The sequence below is a fragment of the Lethenteron reissneri genome, chromosome 21 (assembly GCF_015708825.2).
Source record: "Lethenteron reissneri isolate LAM-NWPU_2019-01 chromosome 21, ASM1570882v1, whole genome shotgun sequence".
NCBI classification, from domain to species: domain Eukaryota; kingdom Metazoa; phylum Chordata; class Hyperoartia; order Petromyzontiformes; family Petromyzontidae; genus Lethenteron; species Lethenteron reissneri.
Window position 1 is genome coordinate 3,903,827 of NC_083799.1, and position 20,194 is coordinate 3,924,020.

The window sequence follows — 20,194 nt, forward strand, 5'->3', positions numbered from 1 at the left end:
GTTGCCATTTGTGATTAGCACTGTTGGCTATGTATGGTGCAAAAGAGGTTTCAACATACATATGTAGAGGAGAGATATACGCGGTGCGCGCTATTAAGCGGGTGCAACTGAGGACGAACAGGTGCGTGCGTTGCAAAATGAGGTTTGCACCGACAACTCGCAATTAATTAAGCGGAGAAGCGGGTGCAACCGTGGTCAAACAGGAGGGTGCGCTGTGACCGGAGGTTGGCGTCAAAGAGATGGGAGATGGGGGGTGATGATAAGGGATTAATGGGACAAATGGCGCCAGCTTGAGAGAGAGCCACATGAGGACGTGAGGACTCGGAATGAGGGAGGATGTATAAGGGGAGTGTGCGTAAGCGGAGGGGGGTTGTTGCCCGGGAACCAAGAGTAAAGACATCTCGCCGCTGCCACTCCAGCCGTCAGCGGGACCTCAAACCTCATGCAGTCGCCGGGCGGGTGTTAGCTGAACCCCCCGCCCGGGACAGATGGGTGAGCGGGTCTGAGGGAGCGTCGGTGAGAGCAGCGGTGGAGATGCAGAGTTGCTGAGTGCGAAGTCGCTGTGTGCGGAGTCGCTGAGTGCGAAGTTGCTGTGTGCAGTCGCTGAGTGTGGGGCTGCTGTGTGCGGAGTCGCTGAGAGCAGAGTTGCTGAGTGCAAGATAAGTGAGGTGCAGAATAGATACGAGCGGGGAGAATTCAAGTATATGTGACCGTACAGATAGTTATAGGAGTGCCTATAACTGGCGCAAGAACAGGTGAAATAAAGTGTAAGCAGGTGACTTGTTACAACATGTCGGTGTGAGTAATTTTTGAAGACACTACACATACATACATACATGAGAAACAAGGCAATGATACTCTAATGGTTCTCACGCTACACTGCAATCCCAGCGACTTGGATTAAATTCCTAGCCATGCACAGCACCAGTGGTAAAGTGGTATCTCAATGTGGCTTAATCCTCCTCTGAGTCAACTCAGCTTTAATTAAGTTGTTGGTGTGGTCTATTCATCATCATTAGGACAGGGGAGATAAAGCAGGCATCTGAATTTGTGTGGCACCTTGAGTGCTGTACCAGCCTGAACAGACTCTCACTCAGCACTTGCCCCCTCCACCCCTCATTTAGGCTTAATAGACAATCATATTGCTTGGGTGTTAAAATCCGTACTGTATTCATAATTAGCAGGGTAATAAAACGTGGCACTTAAAATCAGGTTTTCATGCTCATGGGTTCTACTTTTGTGCCGTGCTTATGTGGGCACAGGGTCATTCTCAGGAGTGTCACCTGTTGTTAAATGTCCATCCTTCTTGCCCCCCTCATCCCTTTCGTCTCCTTCATCCCTCTCCCCGCCGCCTCGTCGGCTGTGGTCCTCTCCGCCAGGTGGCAGAGAGGAGGTGCGGGAGCTGCTCGTTCCGGGCTCCAGCAGCAGAGCAACGCTGCAGGGCCTGGCCACGGCGCAGGAGTACAACGTGAGCATCCGCGCCACCTATGGGCAGCAGCAGCATGGGGGGCCTATGCTGTCCTCCCAGCCCGTCTCCATCGTCCACTACCTTGGTAGCTGCCTCCTCCATCACTGCGTGTGTAATTCTGCAGGTGTATGCGTGTGTGTGTATTTATCAGTATGTCAGAGCCTTTTGGGAGACAAAGGCAGTCGGGCAAGGTGCTGGTCACACACCCCGTCGTTTACCTTTCTGGCTTTCGCTAACAGCACTTTCCCCAACAGTCTATTAAAGCATTTAGGGTGATCTTTGTGTTTATTTGTGTACGTAAGACCAGTGTCTTAGGGGTGTCCGCGACCCATGCTCACTGCCCATGTCTGCCCAGGTGTGGACCAACCATCGGACATGCAGATACTGGATCTAACCGAGTCCAGCATCCGCGTGCGCTGGAACCCATGCCGCGCCCCCATCTTAGGCTACCTTCTCACGTGCACCCCGACAACGCACCCGGCTGGGAATGATGGAGCTGTGAGCTCCATCGAGCAGCAGCACGGAGTCGGGGAACCCATTTCCATGGACCTCTCCCGTGGTGAGAAACCCCCACCACCCCATCTCGGTGGTGGGAATGCATCCGCGCGTGTGGAGAAGTGGATGGTGCTCGCCGCACTAGGCATTCGCTCAAAATAAATGGCAATTACTCCACTTACATCAATAAAAACACGGCAATAAATAAAAAGCTGCTGCATTGCTTACTGTTCACTCCCGCTGACGTTTGTCAAAGTAACTGCTGTTTACTTTACTTGAGATCTACAGTATAAAGCGATTCCCATGTGGTGCGCTTATTTATTGTCTCAGTGCCTTGGGGTTATTTTCTTCTCTTAAAAGTAGTTTTTGTAAAATGATTTGTTTGTCTCCAGTTGCTGACTCGATTCTGTGCGTGAGCAAAATTGTCCTCCGATGGGTCCTGCCCTCGACGTTTGCCATTCCTCCAGGCGAGACCGACGTGACGATCACGAAGCTCGTGCCCACCATGGAGTATGTCATAAGTGTCTGTGCCAGGAGACACAACCAGGACAGCGAGCCCACTACACTCACGTTCACCACCAGTAAGTCTGCCTCGTTTAACATTTATTATCAGAAATTGTTATATCATTTGATTGTTTTATCCAGCCAAATTGAGACTTTTAGTTTTTTTGGGGGTGGAGCAGTGACACAGTGAATGCACTATGAACCCGTTACCCACGTTCAATTCCCTGCCATGGGTGACATAAGTGGCTCATCATATCTGAACTGGTCCAGGGGTCTCTCTTCACTAGCCTTTATTGACCAATCTAGTAAAGTATGGTTAAACAACCCCCATGAATGACGTTGAGTGGGGAGGCCTTTAATCTAACGAACAACTATGCATATCGTTAATTATTTACTCTTTTTCAAGCAAGGTATTATTTTGCGTATTTTGGCAATTTTTTTTTAGTATTGCCAACGTTATCCACTCCTATATTCAGAAGCTGTCAGCTCATGCCTTGAACATCACAATGCTTACAGCGCAGAGCCACGGCCAAAGACATCGGCGTCAAAGTGCAAACAGCTGCGAGGTTGATCAGAACGAATCCGCAGAGACACGTGCCCCCCCCCACCCCACCTTGCTATGCCCCCCTACCAGAAGTGGACAGCCCCCGGGGGCTTGAGTTCCTGCAAGTGGCGGAGACCTGGGTGCTGGTGCAGTGGGAGCCTCCAGAGGGCCGCGTCTCAAGCTACCGCATCACCTACGAGAGTTCCAACGAAGGCACGCGGGAATTCCCGCACGCGCCCCGAGTGCGCGTTGGCCCCTCGTCCACTCTGCCGCCCGACGTGGACCGCGCGTGGCCGCCCAGCTCCCGCGGTCCATACAACGAGATCGGCATCCTCGCCGCTCTGGGCGAACGCTCGGTGGTGCCGGTGTCGTCCCTGAAGCAAGGGGAAATGGAGCTCGGGTCAGAGGTCGTCGCGGTGCCCGAAGGGGTCGCCCTCATCCTCTTCAGCGGCGACGTGGAGGAGGCGAACATCACAGGGCTAACGCCCGGCCTGGAGTATACCGTGCGTGTCTACGCCACGTACGGCCAAGACGAGAGTATTCCCCTCACCGGCTGCCAAGTCACAGGTACCTTCCTCTTCAGATTAATTTTTGTGGGATTTGTTTTTATATTGTTGTTTTCATTGTATTGCACACTTACCCAAACCTATATTCCACCCATCCTATATTCATCCCATCCGAAATGCGTCCCATTTGTGCTATTATTGGGGGCATAGTTTGAGGCAAAGAAACATATTTATGGAGTTTCTTCAGTCAATGGAGCCTCACATCGCGTGAGGGAATGTTCCAGAAGATGGTGTCGCTAAACCTGGTGACTTCACTGCGTGTCTCTTCTTCAGTGGCCTTGTTCAACAATAAACGATGTCCCCTTCATGCTCTGTAAAAAGAGGAGTATCGCAAGACACTGGTGTAGTATGTGTGACCCGTGCCCACTGTACCTTGATCTTTACTGACCATGATCGTTATCGAGGACATAGGGTGGTCATCAATAAGCACTCTGCATCGTTTTCCTTGGTTCTGCTGCATGATCCTCTTTGTCAACTGTGACACGACTCGCTATTGCTCCCAACACCGGCCACGTGCGCCACAAGGACTTTCTGAGAGGTCGACCAGGGTCCAAAATGGCATCTGTTTATTCGTCTGGCTCCCAACACACCGGTACACCAACGGATCTGTAATATCAACGTACTGGCGTCACGATTGGCCCCCTGACACAGGTCTCCCTATTTTCTAATTTCTTAGGGAATATATCTTGTCCAGTGGTCATGTGACTCTGGCAATTGAATCGCGTGCCTGCCGAACCTGTATTTGACGAAGGGTGTAGCCCAGGGGTCGGCAACCTACGGCTCCGGAGCCGCATGCGGCTCTTTACGGGCTGCTTCTTGTCGATGAGTACGTATGTACTCAGATGCATTGCGGCTCTTGAAATACTGAATTTTGTACCGAATTGGAAAGAAATGGCTCTTCTTGTTATTTTGGTTGCCGACCCCTGGTGTAGCCTAATGTACCACTCATTTATCCTAGCCAACCGCGACCCAGCAACATTCACAAGGTTTAAGTAGTGCGAATATATGCACCATTTATTAGTAACACAACCACACTGGTACATATGCATTATACATGAACTTGGCTAGATTTACTTGAGTATGAAATCAGATATTACATTTATTTTCCATGCAATAATTTGTGACAAGGCTGAGCCCACTAAGCTCTTTTCACTTTAGTCTGTTGCCATGTTGTAAATTAAGTTTATTAATTGAATTCGGGGCGGCTGCTCAGATTGGACCACTGTCAGGCAGGTATTGGCTATGTGCATGAACATGTCCATTTCAAGGCTTTGAGCCACCGGCCAGGTGTCTTGACTACGCGGCTGTAACATGAGCGTTCGAATAGTTTGTGGGACTTCTAGGCGACTCACAGGGCCACACCTCGTTGTGTTTAACGTGTTTGCCTTGGAGACGAGCGCACTCTGTTCAGTCTCTCCACCTGCATCGTGTCCCCAGCGATCCCCGCACCCACGGACCTGCAGTTCCACTTTGTGACGGCGTCCGGCCTCACGGTGTCGTGGGCGGCGCCTGTTGGTGTGGAGCTCACGGGATTCCGCGTGGTGCTTATGCCGCGCGACCGCAAAGGCCCCACGCTGGAGAGGAGCCAGAGCCCCAAAGTCACCACCACCATCATCAATGGGCTCCTGGTGAGGCCATGCCTGGCAGGGCACTTCTCATCGCAGACATCGGGGATGCCTTAAGCAGGGCTTAATTTCTCACTGGATGTTTTCCAGGTCGTTCTCTAAGAACACATTTTGGGGCGGTGGCACACGACTAATAGCCACACCCATGGAGAGGTATGCTCGATATAGTGTGCCGGGTGCAGAAATATTTTCTGGCTCGCTGACCCAAACAAACTCGGCTACAATGAAGCCCTGGTCATACGTCTTGTAGTGCAGTGAGTGTGATTTGATTCTTATTATCATGGTTCTGTGTGTGTGTGTGTCACTAGGGAGCAGTGGCATAGTGGTTCCTGTACTGTGGAAACAAACCCACTGACCTGAGTTTGATTCCCGGCCATGGTTAACATCAGTGGCAAGTGATATATGACCCAGTCCTTGTCCTTCCATAAATGAATACCTGGAGCAATGTACAAACATCAAGACTGGATAGACAATGGTGGCCATACGTAGTGCTGGAGACACCACCCCTCATGCACCATAGTCGCCTTAATATGCGCCTTCTAACAAAGCTAACCCAAATACTCCAGAAAGCTCAACATTGGGCTTCTGTCATCTTGTACAAGTTAGAATACAGTTTCGATGTATATTGGAGTTGTTACCGTATGTTGTGCGACATGTCTGACGTTACATTCCATGTGTTTTTGGAACTGCAATATTCAGTTCCTGAAGGATCGTGCCAAACAATATTCTGTAGACATCAAAGAGTTGCTATCTAGGTCAGAAGTGGCAGCAATGACTTTTGAAAGCAAAACACTTTCCATCACACAACCAACACGGCACATTCCACCGCTTGATTACAAACACACGCGTGTCCTCGTAAGAGGGCGTGCTGGTGTGCAGCTTCAATCACAGCATTTTAGCGTTGATTTGCCCGGGACTACGCGTCGTTCTAGAGGCACTGCCCCCGCCATCGCCCGTGGCCTGTGAGCGCAGCGAGCCATAGCACTCTACCAACCTGCCAGTATTCGCAACCCCACACGACCTTTTTTGTAGCCCTTGCAGCGAGGGCTGGCATACACGTTTCCAAAATTTCCACTTTCTCCTGTAGAAAAACATCGAACAGAAGCTGCTTTTTTTTGGAATGCCGGACCTATCAGAAATGCATAGACTATTTAAACGTAAGCATGAAGCATGAACTCAGGCCCATTTTCATCAACTTGATGGATATGAAAACACACTGTATACCATATTTTTGTGTTCTGATCAAAAGTGAACACAATACCAGTTGACGGACTTTTATTAAATGCACATGAAGTATAGATGGATCCCAGTTGACTGGAAAGCTGCACTTTTTATTATCTGAAGGGAATAAAATATAAATGTAACTTCTTTGGACTGGGTACACGCTGCCTTCGTGGAAATGGCCATGGAAAGGTTTCAGTATTTACAACTCTTACAGATTCGTGCCAATCCCATTAACCCAGGTATATGTGATGGCAGAGGAGGGCACAGTTAACTTATCACATTCATGCAGGTCATTTCCTCATTGTACTTTACCTTTTAGTTTCTATTGTGTCACCCATCATTCCTCTGGCAATTATAAAATGAGTACCTATTTATTAGGAAGTCAACATTGGTGTCCCTATGGATAAACTGGCCCCCATCATAGGAATATGGAATATTAACTCCTGGCTTGGATCCGCCAATGGAAATGAGCACCAGCCAAGGAGCTTTGGTTTTGACTTTCTTCCAAATAAAGATTATGTAATACCACTGGTTCAAAGCAGATTCATCTTTAACTGTGTTTTGGAAGTAGCATGTTTAGATGTATGTTATAACTGGTGAGTTGCACATTGCGTTGGAGATGATGATGGTTGCTAACGATCCACATGAAAGGCAGACACTTAGTGTGACTTGCCTGCTCTCGCAGCAACAGCAGCTTTTGAGTAACAATTCTAACATCCTTCCCCAGGCTCAGACCGAGTACGAGGTGTCCGTGTATGCCTTGAAGAACTACCTGGCCAGCAAGTCACTGCAGGCATTCCAGAAAACACAAGCAAGTAAGCACTGAGTGGAAGAAATTAGATTTGTGTTTTGTCTTTTTCTCCAATTTTATCACGATTATGCTATCAGTGTGATGTCAAGAGTCTCTTACAGAGAAGTGCAGCCATTCATGTTGGAGAACAATACGAGGAAGTGAAAATGACAAAACCCCTGAGATTATATCCAAGTGACCTCTGGTTCACACAGTAGGGGCAAATCCACCTTGCAGAAGAGTGTAATGCCTGTCACGTGACAGTCAAACCAATAATGTTTATTCTCATAGCTGTAATTAGCCCAATTCAGTGAATAGGCACATTTTATATATATTTTTCTGCAGTCATTGGTGACTAGGCTGATATTATCAACTCACTATACTCGTGAGCACAGTTATAACCACAGGCAGCTGCCTGAATTCAAACCCAGGATATCAGCGGTGCCTGCTCGGCACGCTGACCTCCGAGACACCCGGACACTTTTTGGCGTTCGCTGCCGAGGGGGCCTCATGACTTATAAATTTAAGATTGCATTCTCCAAACCTTTCCCAGAATGTTTCCTTTGCAGAGGCAGGGCCGAGTGACCCCTGCTTCTGGACGCGATTTGGGCCCCAGGCCTCGGCACACGATGTTAAGATTAATTATCATGGCCTATGAGGTCCGATTCAGTGTGGACTTTTGTTGCCAGCACGGACTTGGCACGCTAAACAAAAACACTCACTCTGTGGTTTAAAGCCAGCTCTTTCCCTTGCAACGATGGGCACATTTATTAAATATCCCTGCTTCTGTCCACTCAGCAGTGTGTGTGTATGTATGTTGTGTTTATACTTGACGGGTAGTCGATCGGCAGGTCACGTGTGATGAGGTAAATTGTGGGTATTCCCACCTCTTCCATAACGTTTGGCCAACGTGAAGGCAAACGTATCCCTGTAGAAAGGCTCTCTAGAACTCCACAGTAGTGGAGGCCCTTCCAACAGCAGTGGCATGAGCAAGAAATTGCAGGGCTGCAGCTTTACCTCTGCCCATTACGTTCCCCCTGAAGGAATGTGGCAGAAGGAGGGTGCGATTTGTAGTGACATTTGTGAGTGGAAAGCGTATTGGAAGGGTCCAGCTTAATCTATATATAACTCAAGGCCTTGCTGAACAGAAGTGTCTATTTTTCGATTTAAAGCTTTCGTGACTGCAGGGATTCATCTTCTTGGTTCTTTCGGTAAAGTCACGTAGAAGGGAAGTAATAAAATAATAAAAATAAAACATAATAAAACAATTCTCACGACGTTTCGGCCACAACGCAAGCAGCCGTCCTCAGGCGAAGAATGAAGCACCACCAAGCTTGGAGCGTATATTTAAGCTGGGTTAGAGGGGGGGAGGTGGGAAGAAGAGCGCCTAAACAAAATAATTTGCATATCAAGAGGAATTCAGCATATGGAAAATGCGTAGGAGGTGGGCGGGGGGGGGGTTCCAAATCAATACTATGCCCGTGCATTATGCAGGATTAGCAGCATCAAAGGGGGGGGGGGGGTGAGGGGGTAGCATTAACAAAGGAAAGGAATGTTAATAGTATGTAGCTGCAGTTGCTAAACAACCACGTAAAAAACGAAAGTATAAACTGCATAACAAACTAAAGTATAAACTACATAGCATCATCAGTATACTTACTATACTCTACAATAAGTTGAGTTACTAACAGTAAGTAATACATAAAACAAATTTCTACGTTGTAAAAAATTATATAATATGCTTCCATCTAAACTTTATTCTCTTACATCACACGCGTCTATACCGTACTATATACTGCCATAGGCAAACCCAACATTAAATTACATACTGTATTGCTATAAACCACCCTATACCTTATACATTTTAATATAACACTATGTATTATTCTACCCACCCTAATGTGTATCAAAATGGTTTATTACGTCCTTCCAGTGATTGCTAAGCCAGAATCCATCTTCTCGGTTAAAATTGTCTCTGTGTTTGTATATGTGGATTGCCTCATGAACGAATCTCTCATGATAGCCAGATGGCTTGCAGAGAACCTCTGTCTTGGAGAAGTCAATGTCATGTGAGCCCACTGAGTTGTAACAGTGATCTGCCACGGCTGAGGTGTTTGTCCTACCGTGTTTCAGGTCAGCTTTATGTTCACGGATGCGGTCCGAGACATGTCGTTTGGTTTCCCCAATGTAACTGCTACCACAGAGGCAACTTAGTTTGTAGACACCAGGGTACTGTATGTCTGGAACCACATCTTTTACAGACGGTACCAGATCACGGATTAAAATCCGTGATCTGGTACCGTAACTCAACTTATTGTAGAGTATAGTAAGTATACTGATGATGCTATGTAGTTTATACTTTAGTTTGTTATGCAGTTTATACTTTAGTTTTTTACGTGGTTGTTTAGCAACTGCAGCTACATACTATTAACATTCCTTTCCTTTGTTAATGCTACCCCCTCACCCCCCCCCCCCTTTGATGCTGCTAATCCTGCATAATGCACGGGCATAGTATTGATTTGGAACCCCCCCCGCCCACCTCCTACGCATTTTCCATATGCTGAATTCCTCTTGATATGCAAATTATTTTGTTTAGGCGCTCTTCTTCCCACCTCCCCCCTCTCTAACCCAGCTTAAATATACGCTCCAAGCTTGGTGGTGCTTCATTCTTCGCCTGAGGACGGCTGCTTGCGTTGTGGCCGAAACGTCGTGAGAATTGTTTTATTATGTTTTATTTTTATTATTTTATTACTTCCCTTCTACGTGACTTTACCGAAAGAACCAAGAAGAAGAAGTGTCTATTGTCGAGGCAGGCTTATTGGAGTGCGTTGCCGGGTTGGTAACGACTGTCAGAATCACGGGGTGTTATTGGCAGTCTCTGCACTCACAATTAATAATGGCGTTGTAACAGATTCTGATTTTATTTTATTTATTTTGGTGACTTCAAAATGTTTTTTTTGACAATTAAAACTATTCATTCTAAACATGCGTCGGTAAGTCACTGAAACATAATCTTGTTGGATGTGTTTTTCCATCATAATATGAATTCAACTTGCAGCTATTTTTCACACACACATATCCAATGTTCAACGCACATTTAGAAAAATATATATAAAATAGCATCTTTGAGTGTAGTGGAGTTAATAAAAACACAATAGACTGCAATTGTAAGCTTCAATAGTTACATTTCATGAGACATTCATAGTCCATCCATTGGATATGAGCAGCTTTGTTCATGTCCAGTATTCCCTCATTATTCACAAACTTGTTACCTGCAATTTTGGCTAACCGTGAATCACATATGAAACTCTACATGACTACATCAAGAGAGAGAAATTAATCAAGTGAGATAAAATGTTGAGAGATAAAGCGATTAGATGAAGTAATGAGAGAGAAAATAATTCAATAAAGAGATGAGAGAGAGCTTCTCAAAGCTTTAGAAGCATCTGCAGTGGTTGTGCATACGTTATTCGTAGGCCAATATCATTATCCGCGAAATTTGCTATTTACGAGCATCCCCGGAACGTATGCCTCATGAATAACAAGGGAATACTGTAGTTCCGAGTACGTGTTAGCGCTGCTGCTGATTATTATGTTGATGCTGCTACTGCTGATGGTCTGATGATGATGTTGCTCTTGATGCTCCCGCTGCTGATGACGGTGATTCTGCTGATGATGATTGTGCTCTTGCTGCTGATGCAGGTCTGTACGCGCCGGGCAGGCTGCGAGCCGTGAGTGTGACGGGTTCCACCGTGCTGGTGGCATGGCGCTCGCGTGCCGTGCGTCTCTCCGCATTCCTACTCATCGCCACGCCGCTCTCCGACGAGGGCCGCTCAGCCGAACGACTTCCTCAGCCCCCTGCTCCGTGCCTGCACAATCACCGGTGTGCTCTCTCGCTTGCTCACTCATGCAAGCACGAAGGCAAATAATTCCCCGTATAGCCTTAACAGACGGTTGGGGCAAGTGCTGTTAGCGAGCACCTATGAAGGCCGGCACGGCACGTGAGGGGGTGGATGGCCAGCACCACACCTGGCCGCCTTTGTCTCCCAAGTGGCGATGTTTTCACATCACACTCGGTACTCGTTTGAGGCTGAGTCAACCTAGGGGAGGCCCAGGATAGGTTCAGATAATTGTCACTGGTGTTGGCCGTCAGTGGGAATCAAACTCGTGTTGCTGGATTCGTAACATAGCTCTACACCCACATGTAAACACACACATTCAATGGTGTGCTGCACCTCTGATTAGCATGGTTGGCTACGTATGGCGCGAAAGAAGTTCAACATGCATACCCACTCACATGCCCTTGCACACGTAGACGTGTGCGGCGCCTGTTGATAAGGCCATGCTGTTAGGGTGCTCAATTTCACGTGTGTTACCCTGACCACCATTTACCTCCTATTACGGCAACCGCTGTTCGCTTTGATAGAAATGTATTCAACTAGTAGAGTTATATTAAAGCACCCTCAAATAACTTCTATCTGCTATGAAAGCATTCACATTAATAGAGATATATTCAAGCAGTCGTTAATGTTCTATTGTATGAGTTGTGCTCTTATTATGTAAATGATCATAACCCTACAGTTATATGTATGGTTGTTGCGCTAAAAATATAACATAGCATTATACTAGGCAAATAAAAAATGCAATTATATGGATTTCAATTGAAGATATCTGAATTGAAATGGAAACATTGTTAATTAACATATCACTTTTAATATTTCACCTGACAGAGCTCATACACATTCTACCACATGATAAAACATACAATTCCATTTTCTTTTATTCATAAAAAATTCTATAAATGTTTACATATAATATACACGATAATATTTTCACTCTGCAAATTCTCCTTCCAAATTGGATTAATTTTGCCTGGTATTTTCCAAACTCCCATTGCACTGTTTAGCACATGGGCTTTCGCGACCAATATTATCCATAATAAAGGTTTTTTGGGTTATATCGCGTACAGTATAAATGTGTATAACATTTATATTTCGCACCGTTCACCGTGACTGCCCTCAGCTCCTAAAATGTATCAGCGGCAAGGCAGCCAATATTCGCTTTGAAAATCTGGCCGCAAGACCACATGCTGCTTTTTACTGCCAGAATCCACCAGTAGAATTTGCCTATTCCTTGAATATTGAGAATGGTTGTTATTTTCCATCAGGTCTGTCCCCTGGCGTCACATACAGCATCAGCATCTATGCGATGAGAGAAGGCTCCCGAAGCCAGCCAACCTCCATCACCGTGACAACAAGTAAGGCTCCATCTCCACAGCGTCGTTCCTCAGCTCCGTCACACCACTTTGGCTCGGTCTGGCTCGGAATTCACTGGATGCTGAAGAGAACTGGACTTGCTTCCGTTCATCTGTTCTCTCTCTCTGTGGAAAACATGTTATGATACTTTCCAATGCTTATTCATGTTGGTGTTGTAAATATTTTATATTGAATTAACATTTTGGAGCGCACTGCCTCGTGTTTAAAAATACATACTTTTGTTGATTCAAAGTTGTATTGGGGAATGTGGCAGTCACCCAACTACTCACCACATTCATATAAATCAATGTAAATCAAAAATAAACTACAAATCAGAAGAGGAATCCGTCAAGGAAATATATGCTCTAAGGTGATTCACAGCAATATTTGAAGATATAAAAAAGTGGATTGGAGAAATAAAAGCATGAACAAAAATGTAGAACCATATTACCTTTATGACCCACCCCTGCTGGACATCTGTGAAAAAGAGCTTCATAGCTCATCGGGTTTTTCCAGGATAAATAAAGATTCTTATTCTGATATTAGATTTTATGAAGGCACAGTCATCATTACCAATAAAATTTACGTGAAGTGATACAAATTATCATTACAAAGTCACATGCAATAAACTACAAAAAGCAATAATTGTTGGAGAGACACACCTGGAAAATGCAACAGAATTATTGAAGGTGGGCCAGGATTAAAATTACTAAATAAAGTAGTGAACAATAGCAGCGTGTAGTGATTTTGGAACCTACATTTGATTTTGGAAATCAAAATACAAATGTTTGTTTAGAGCATTTTCAATTTGTGCACATGGCCCCAAATGAAATATGGATCAGAAATATGAAAATGAAAACTGACGAAGATAATGGAACAAAAGCTGAAAAATTGTGCAAATAAGCATGGAGAGATGCATGTGTTGAATTACACTGAGAGACAAGAAGACGAACACACAGATAAGGGATTGCAAGATCGTGGATTGCAAGTAAAAATTAGAGATATCATTGACTGTTAATAGACACAAGTTGGCTTGGCCAGGACAGACCGCTGGAAGGGATGATAGCCAATAGATGAGACTGGTGACGGAATGGCGGCCTAAGGAGAAAAAATGGCTGAGACGTATATGCATGTAAGTTGAACTTCTTTCACACGGTACGTAGTCAACCATGCAAATTGGAGGTGCGGGGGAAGGACAACTAACTAAACATAAAAAGCAATTCTAAAGAAATTAGTTTTCAATCTAGATGACTTAAAAGTGCATAGCTCCAGCAGCTTCATAATATCGGAAGAGCGTTCCAGAAGGCCGCAAAAGCGCATCTGAAAGCACGCGATGCAGTGACCGTCTTTGTTGAGTGGTTAGCCAAAAGCTACTTCAAGGATGACAAGAGTTTACGTGATGGTTTATGCTCCTTGACGAAATCAGCAAGGTATTATGGTTAATTTTTGGAAAACACTGTGTGTTGAGTGCGACTTTATACGACAACTGTGGAGATGGAGTAATCGAGATCAGGTGGTTAGCAGGAGTGACATAGATTATAACATCGCAAGACCGGGGGTGAGAGATGGTAATGGTGTGAGGAGGGCTTCAAGCAATGGGGGATAGAACATAACTGATGATAGTGATGAATAAAATTGTATAAAAGCCCACCAAGCAAATAATTTCCGTGCTCTGCAGTACATTTCATTGACTTGTAATAAACCGGCGCGGTTTACTTCCGATGCCACACAATCAAAAAGGTGATATATTTTGTGTTGTGTTTGTTGTCCTGCCCCTGCACCTCCGATTAGCACGGTTGGCTGTGTACGGTGCAAAAGAAGCTCAACATACATACGACTTGGGAAGGGGGCTTTCAAAGGGACGGTGTATAATACAGCACCACTTGTCGTTGTCATGTTGTTGTTGTCGTTGTTGTGGCAGAGTTTTTGGGAGCTGCCTCCCCGACCATCCTGCGAGATGGACGCGGTGATCACGTGGGAGCGGCCCCGGGGCAGCTTCACACGACGGTCACGTGGAGACCCAGTGGGGGCAGCACAGAGCATCACGTGACCTGCCTGCCCATCGGCGACAGCAGCCCCGTGGTGAAGGTGCAGACGGACAGACGGGCGGGTGGTGGCAGTGCCATTGGGAGGACGTGCATGACTGTGAAACCACTAAATTTGGTTCCGCTGAATCCATTCGTCATTCACTGCCAATGAACTAGATGCGAGCGACTGCCAGTAATGTGAATAATCTGTTAGAATATGATCGCCACATGCTTCTGTTCTGATTCAAAGAGAGCTAAGGCAGAGAGAATGTGCCTCCATAATCATAAATATGTTTTTCATAAATGTTTGTTTAATAGTCAATGCTATAACAAAATGCCTTCTTTTTAAAAACACATTATCATCAGTTGAACAATTGCTTCTGATGTGAACTCAGTAACTTTAGCATTCTTCCACCATTTGATTTATGCAATGAGTACCTGGTGCACTAATGTGTGTGTGCATGGGGGTTCTGGATGGGTGCGAGGGGCTGGTAACCCCCCCACCTTCAATTTATTTACCACAAAACTACGTGAAAAATATCCAACTAAGCTTGTGTCGGAGGCCCCGAGGGGACAGGCGTCTTTGACGTCTCCTGGCCAAACCCCATTTTGGTTGAATCCAGGAGACTGAGTCCTTACCCTCGGGGTTCCTCCAGAAACCACAAAAAGCCACTGCGGGTTGCCAAGTGAAATGTTCGAACACTAACTGTGGAGGAGAGGCTGACACTCCTCTGTCAGGAGCTGGACAAGTACCGCCTGGATCTCTGTGGTATTCAGGAGGTCCGGTGGACCGGCTCTGGTTTCTGCCACAATGAGGGAGGAACAGTCCTCTTCTCGGGGCAGGAGACTGCCAAATAACAAAAAGTGGCTCTTCTGAACAAAATAATGAAGGGGACGTGGGAGCGTGGCGGTAAAGTGTAGGAAGCTGTAAGCTCCAGGCTACTTTGGGATCGTCTTCCCATCAACCAGAGGTGAGGAGTGGTGGTCGTGGTTATTTATGCCTCCACTGAAGATGAACATCAGTGGAGGAATGTAGGTAGGCAAGGCCGATGAGTCAGATGTGATCTATGATCTCTTGTCACAGGCGCTAGCTAAAGTGGCCCCTCAGGATAGTCATGCTGTTGGGTGACTTTAATACCCAAGTTGGTCGTGATGCTGGCACCTGGTCTGGAGTGATTGGAAGACATGGGCCAGATCAGCTCAATAACAATGGTAGTAGGCTGCTAGACTTTTGTGAAGCCCATGGGCTTGTAATTATCAAAACGCTGTTCCAGCATCGGCGCATCCACACAACATAATGGATGCACGCCGGGTCCAAGCAAGAAAATCTGCTGGACTACATAGTGACGGTACAGCGGATGCGGGCCCATGTCCTTGACACCAGGACCTACCGTGGAGCTGATCTGCCCACTGGCCATCGGCTTGTCACCTGTAAAATGCGCCTGCCATTCTTCCACTCCGGTGGGTGGGTGTACACCCAGGACACCATTCAAACCCACAGTGGCCTGGTCTCAGCTAGCTGATGAAAGTTTCAAGCAGCTGCGGTTGGAATCGTCCGCCCTCTCCTGATGCCGAGATGAAATAGGCGAGGTTTAGGACTGTGGCTCGTGCAGCTGCAATAGCTGCGTTGGGTATACGGGCCAGACCTCCCCAGAGATTTTGGCTGACAGGAAGTGTTCAGGCTTGCTGAGACAAAGCGACATGGTCACTCTCACCGTCTACATCATCCCACATCAGAGAATGAGGAGGCTTACCGTAGCCTTCGCTTGGAGGTTTGGAGAGCTGTGAGGCACTGAAAGGATGGCTGGTGGTCGCGGGTTGCTGAGGAGATGGAGTCATCCTTAGTAACCTGCGATCACAATTCACTCTTTAGCTCCATAAAAAAGTTACTTGCAGCACCACACCTATCACCGTCACTAGGGTAAAAAACGGTGATCCAATCTCCGACACCCAGGAACAGGTTTACAGATTGGCTGAGCATTTCTGTGAGGTCTTGAGGGAGGGGAAATCCCTCAGCCTAGAAAACATGGGGCAAACTGGGGATGACCCTGCTGAGGCTGCGGTGCCTCAGTATTGGAAGAAGTCGTCACCCCCTGGGAGTGGCTGGCTGAGGTGCCACCTGTTGAAGAAGTACAGAAGGCAATCCAGAGTCTGAGACCAGGAAAAGCACCGAGCAGAAATGATTTCCCAAGCAAAATGCTAAGGGAGGGTAGCATTCGTGCGCAGACTGCTCTACATGACATCATAATAATAGTCTGGACCACTGGATGAGTTCTGCAGGATTGGAAGGATGCCCTGATGGTCCGGCTTTTTAAGAAGGGGGACCACACAGACTGTAGCAACTCCAGGGGCATTTCCCTCCTCAATGTGCTGGGAAACATCCTGGCAAGGAAAGACTTGCGGAGCCACAATGCAGTTTCAGGAAAGGGCGGTCCTGCACAGATGCCATATTTTCTGTCCGTCTGCTACAGCAGAGGTTTAGGGAATTCCAACAAGACCTACATCTCTGCTTTATTTACCTGGTCAAGGCCTATGATACCATCAGTAGGGCTAGGCATTGGGTTGTTCTTCGTTCTTTCGGAGTCCCTGACCCTCTGCTCACGATCATTAAGGACCTTCATGATGGTGAGCGGGCCCAGATAAAACTACGTGGCCGGGAGTCAGAGCCATTCCCTGTACACCTGAGGGTGCGACAGGGATGTCCTCTGGCTCCCACATTATTTAACATCTATTTTGACCACATAGTTCGTGAAGCCTTTGATAGCTGTACCAGGGGAATTTCCATTTTGTACAGATATAATAATGTGGTTGACCAATAGGGATGGCTCCCTATTGGTCAACCACATTATGTATGCCGATGACCTGGTAATTGCGGCTCACTCAGAGGAGGAGTTGGAGGCGCTGCTGCTGAAACTGGAGCGCGCCACTAAGAAGTGGGGCCTTACCATCAGCCCCACCAAAACTAAGCACCTGCCTGGGTATTTTGTACCATCGAACACTCCACCCCCACAACTCCCAATCGATGATGAGGCAGTTGTGGAGAGAGTGCAGAGTTTCCCATACCTGGGCAGTGTGCTCATAACCGGCTCCGGTTTAACAGCAGAGGTCTCACTCCCAATCAGTCGAGTAGTCATATCTTTTCATCGGTTGCGTAATGCTGTGTGGAAGCTACCTGGTCTGTCGCTCCACACCAAACTTCAGGTCTTCTTGGCCACGGTCATTCCTTCCCTTCTCTATGCTTGCGAAACATGGACCCCCCTAATGGAGCATCTTCGCCGGTTAGAAACATTTAGGCTGGCCTGCCTACGATCCATCCTGGGTTTAACCAGGCTGGATTGTGTGAGGAGCTCACAAATCCTTGAAAGATCTAGGCAAAGTCCCATCGGTGAGCTCCTCCAGCAGGCAAGGCTGCGTTGGCTGGTTCATGTAGCCCGCATGCCCAGCCACCGCAAGCCTAAGCAGCTTTTGTTCAGCCGGATTGAGGGGGCTAAATGGGCGAGGCACGGGCTAGAGAAGAGATGGAGTGATGTGGTACAGGAGGACGTGGAGCTGAGTGGACTTGTCGATGACTGGTACCAGCAGTGTCAAGATCGGCCTCTGTGGAGGAGGCTCGTGAAGGACGCTACTGGGCAGTTGGAGGCAGTCGCCCTCCAACAACAACGGAGGGCGGAGGAGCGACGCTCACAACAACGAGCTGAGCGCCGGGTGGCTAAAGCACAGCAAGTTGGCACAGTAAGGGGCACAGGTGGTGCATCAGTCATCTCAGTCAGTCGACCCATGGCACCTGGTTCTGTACCGTGATCTCCTGCCAGCGGGCGTTCGACACTTCACGTGGCCTCAAGGTGCATATGGCCTGGCACAAGCGTCGTGGTGACATCACCGCCACTTAGTGGTGAATGGCGGTTGTTGTTGTCTTTGACATGAGATGACTTGTATGTAAGAGTGTGGAGGAGTGAGCGGTAATGGTTTGCAGACTGTGCGACAAATCTGGTTTCCTGAATGAAATTTCCGGCCGCCGCTAACATCAGTGCTGTGTGAAATATACAAACCAGTCATTTGCCTCCCTTGGGTCGACTCAGCCTTAAATTACTACATTGTGCGATGTTTCAACATTGGTTAAGTGGTCAGGCAAGATACTAGCCACAAATAATTCCCTCATGCGCCGCAATGGACTTGATAGGTGCTCGCTAACTGCACTTTCCCCAAAAAACAATTGGTGCTACGTGGGGCATCTATGTGTTTGTGATCTCTCGTCTGTTTCCGTACGGTTAGCTAACACTGCCCGGGGGAGCGGAGGCAGCCACGCTGTTGGGGCTGCGGCCCGGCGCGGTTTACCGCGTGCTCGTGGAGGCGATGGGTCTGGACGGACGCAGCACCTTGCTGGACGAGACTCTGAGCCTGAACAACACCGGCACGTCCCTCTCACATACGGCACACCCACGGACACCCAATCACGTGCATAAAGTCCGGAATAGGGCTGTCTTGATTATTATATTTGTTGATTAATCTACCAATTATGAGTTTGATTACACAAACAAAAAAAGTAATTGGGCAAAAAAAAGAGTCTCGTTTCTATTCCTATGTGTGTCCCTGGATGGGAGGTAATGGGTGGGCCTTGATGATGTCATTAAGCATCATCAGCCAAGTCATGCTCGGCACGGCTGCTCATGGTAGCCACCATTTATAAATGGGCCTGAGTCATCGATAGTACCACAAACATTATATTTTGTCAAGGAGTGATTTAAATTGACAAATCATCCCAGCACAATATGCAAGTCACCGCTCCAGTGATACAGTTGCTTTGTTGTGATTCCGAGCCACAACTCGAATCAATAATTATTTTTGCATGTTTATTTTGTATAGATTCGTTCACTCCATTAGCCTAAATGAAACATGAGCATATCGTCCGCACAAATAGAAAACAATTACTTCCCACAAGCGCCAACTGCATGCTTGCAACCCAAGCAAAATCCATTTCAATAATTAAATCGATGCATTCATTGCTATTGAGACTTCTTGTAATGCGAGTGTAGACTACCATCTTGTGTTATGGCTGACCAACGATAGGAAAGGTTGTAAGTTCAAATCCGGGTTGATTTCTTGATGATATTGACAGGCACGCCTGAAGAGGCCGGAGAGGCCAGGATCCTGGACGGCTGCCTGGAGGGAGCCACGGGCACAGCGTATGCCCCCGGGGAGCACTGGGAGCAACGCGCCCAGAACGGGCTGCTCCTCACGTGCACTTGCCTGGGCGAGGGACGTGGCCATGTCCGCTGTGACTCCTCCAGTGAGTGAACGATCGCTCGGACCTCACCCGAGGGCTGAACATAGAACCTAGGACATAGATCGCTGGACATAGAACTTACAACATAAAATATATATACATAGAACTTGAGACAAATAACATAGGAGACAGACTCCAGCACTCAACATTGAATCCAGGACACAAAATGTAGGGTAAAGAGCCCAGCACATAGAACACGGGATGTAGAGTCTAGGGCACAAAACCATGAACATAGAAGCTAAAACACGGAAGCTGAAAACAGACTCACTGGGCTTGTGCTTATATTAGAGTGGTGTGTACTAAGCAGCCCCATTGTGGAAAATCAAATACCATGGACCTCATTACAAAATGACCGTAATGCATTGATGAAATTATTGGCTTCCGAATCTAACTATAAGAATGGTATAAATCA

The 20,194-nt window shown here is 47.1% G+C and overlaps 1 protein-coding gene across 1 annotated transcript in view; it reads left to right on the top strand.

Annotated features, from left to right (window-relative positions):
- LOC133345074 (fibronectin-like) overlaps positions 1-20,194 on the top strand; it is a 76,532-nt gene that overhangs the window by 42,642 nt on the left and 13,696 nt on the right. The window contains 12 exon segments of the mRNA XM_061555524.1: positions 1,380-1,553; positions 1,824-2,027; positions 2,431-2,544; positions 3,102-3,578; positions 5,015-5,205; positions 7,154-7,241; positions 10,919-11,064; positions 11,066-11,099; positions 12,384-12,473; positions 14,393-14,559; positions 18,771-18,909; positions 19,615-19,785. Of these exon segments, the coding sequence (XP_061411508.1) occupies positions 1,380-1,553; positions 1,824-2,027; positions 2,431-2,544; positions 3,102-3,578; positions 5,015-5,205; positions 7,154-7,241; positions 10,919-11,064; positions 11,066-11,099; positions 12,384-12,473; positions 14,393-14,559; positions 18,771-18,909; positions 19,615-19,785 (1,995 nt within the window).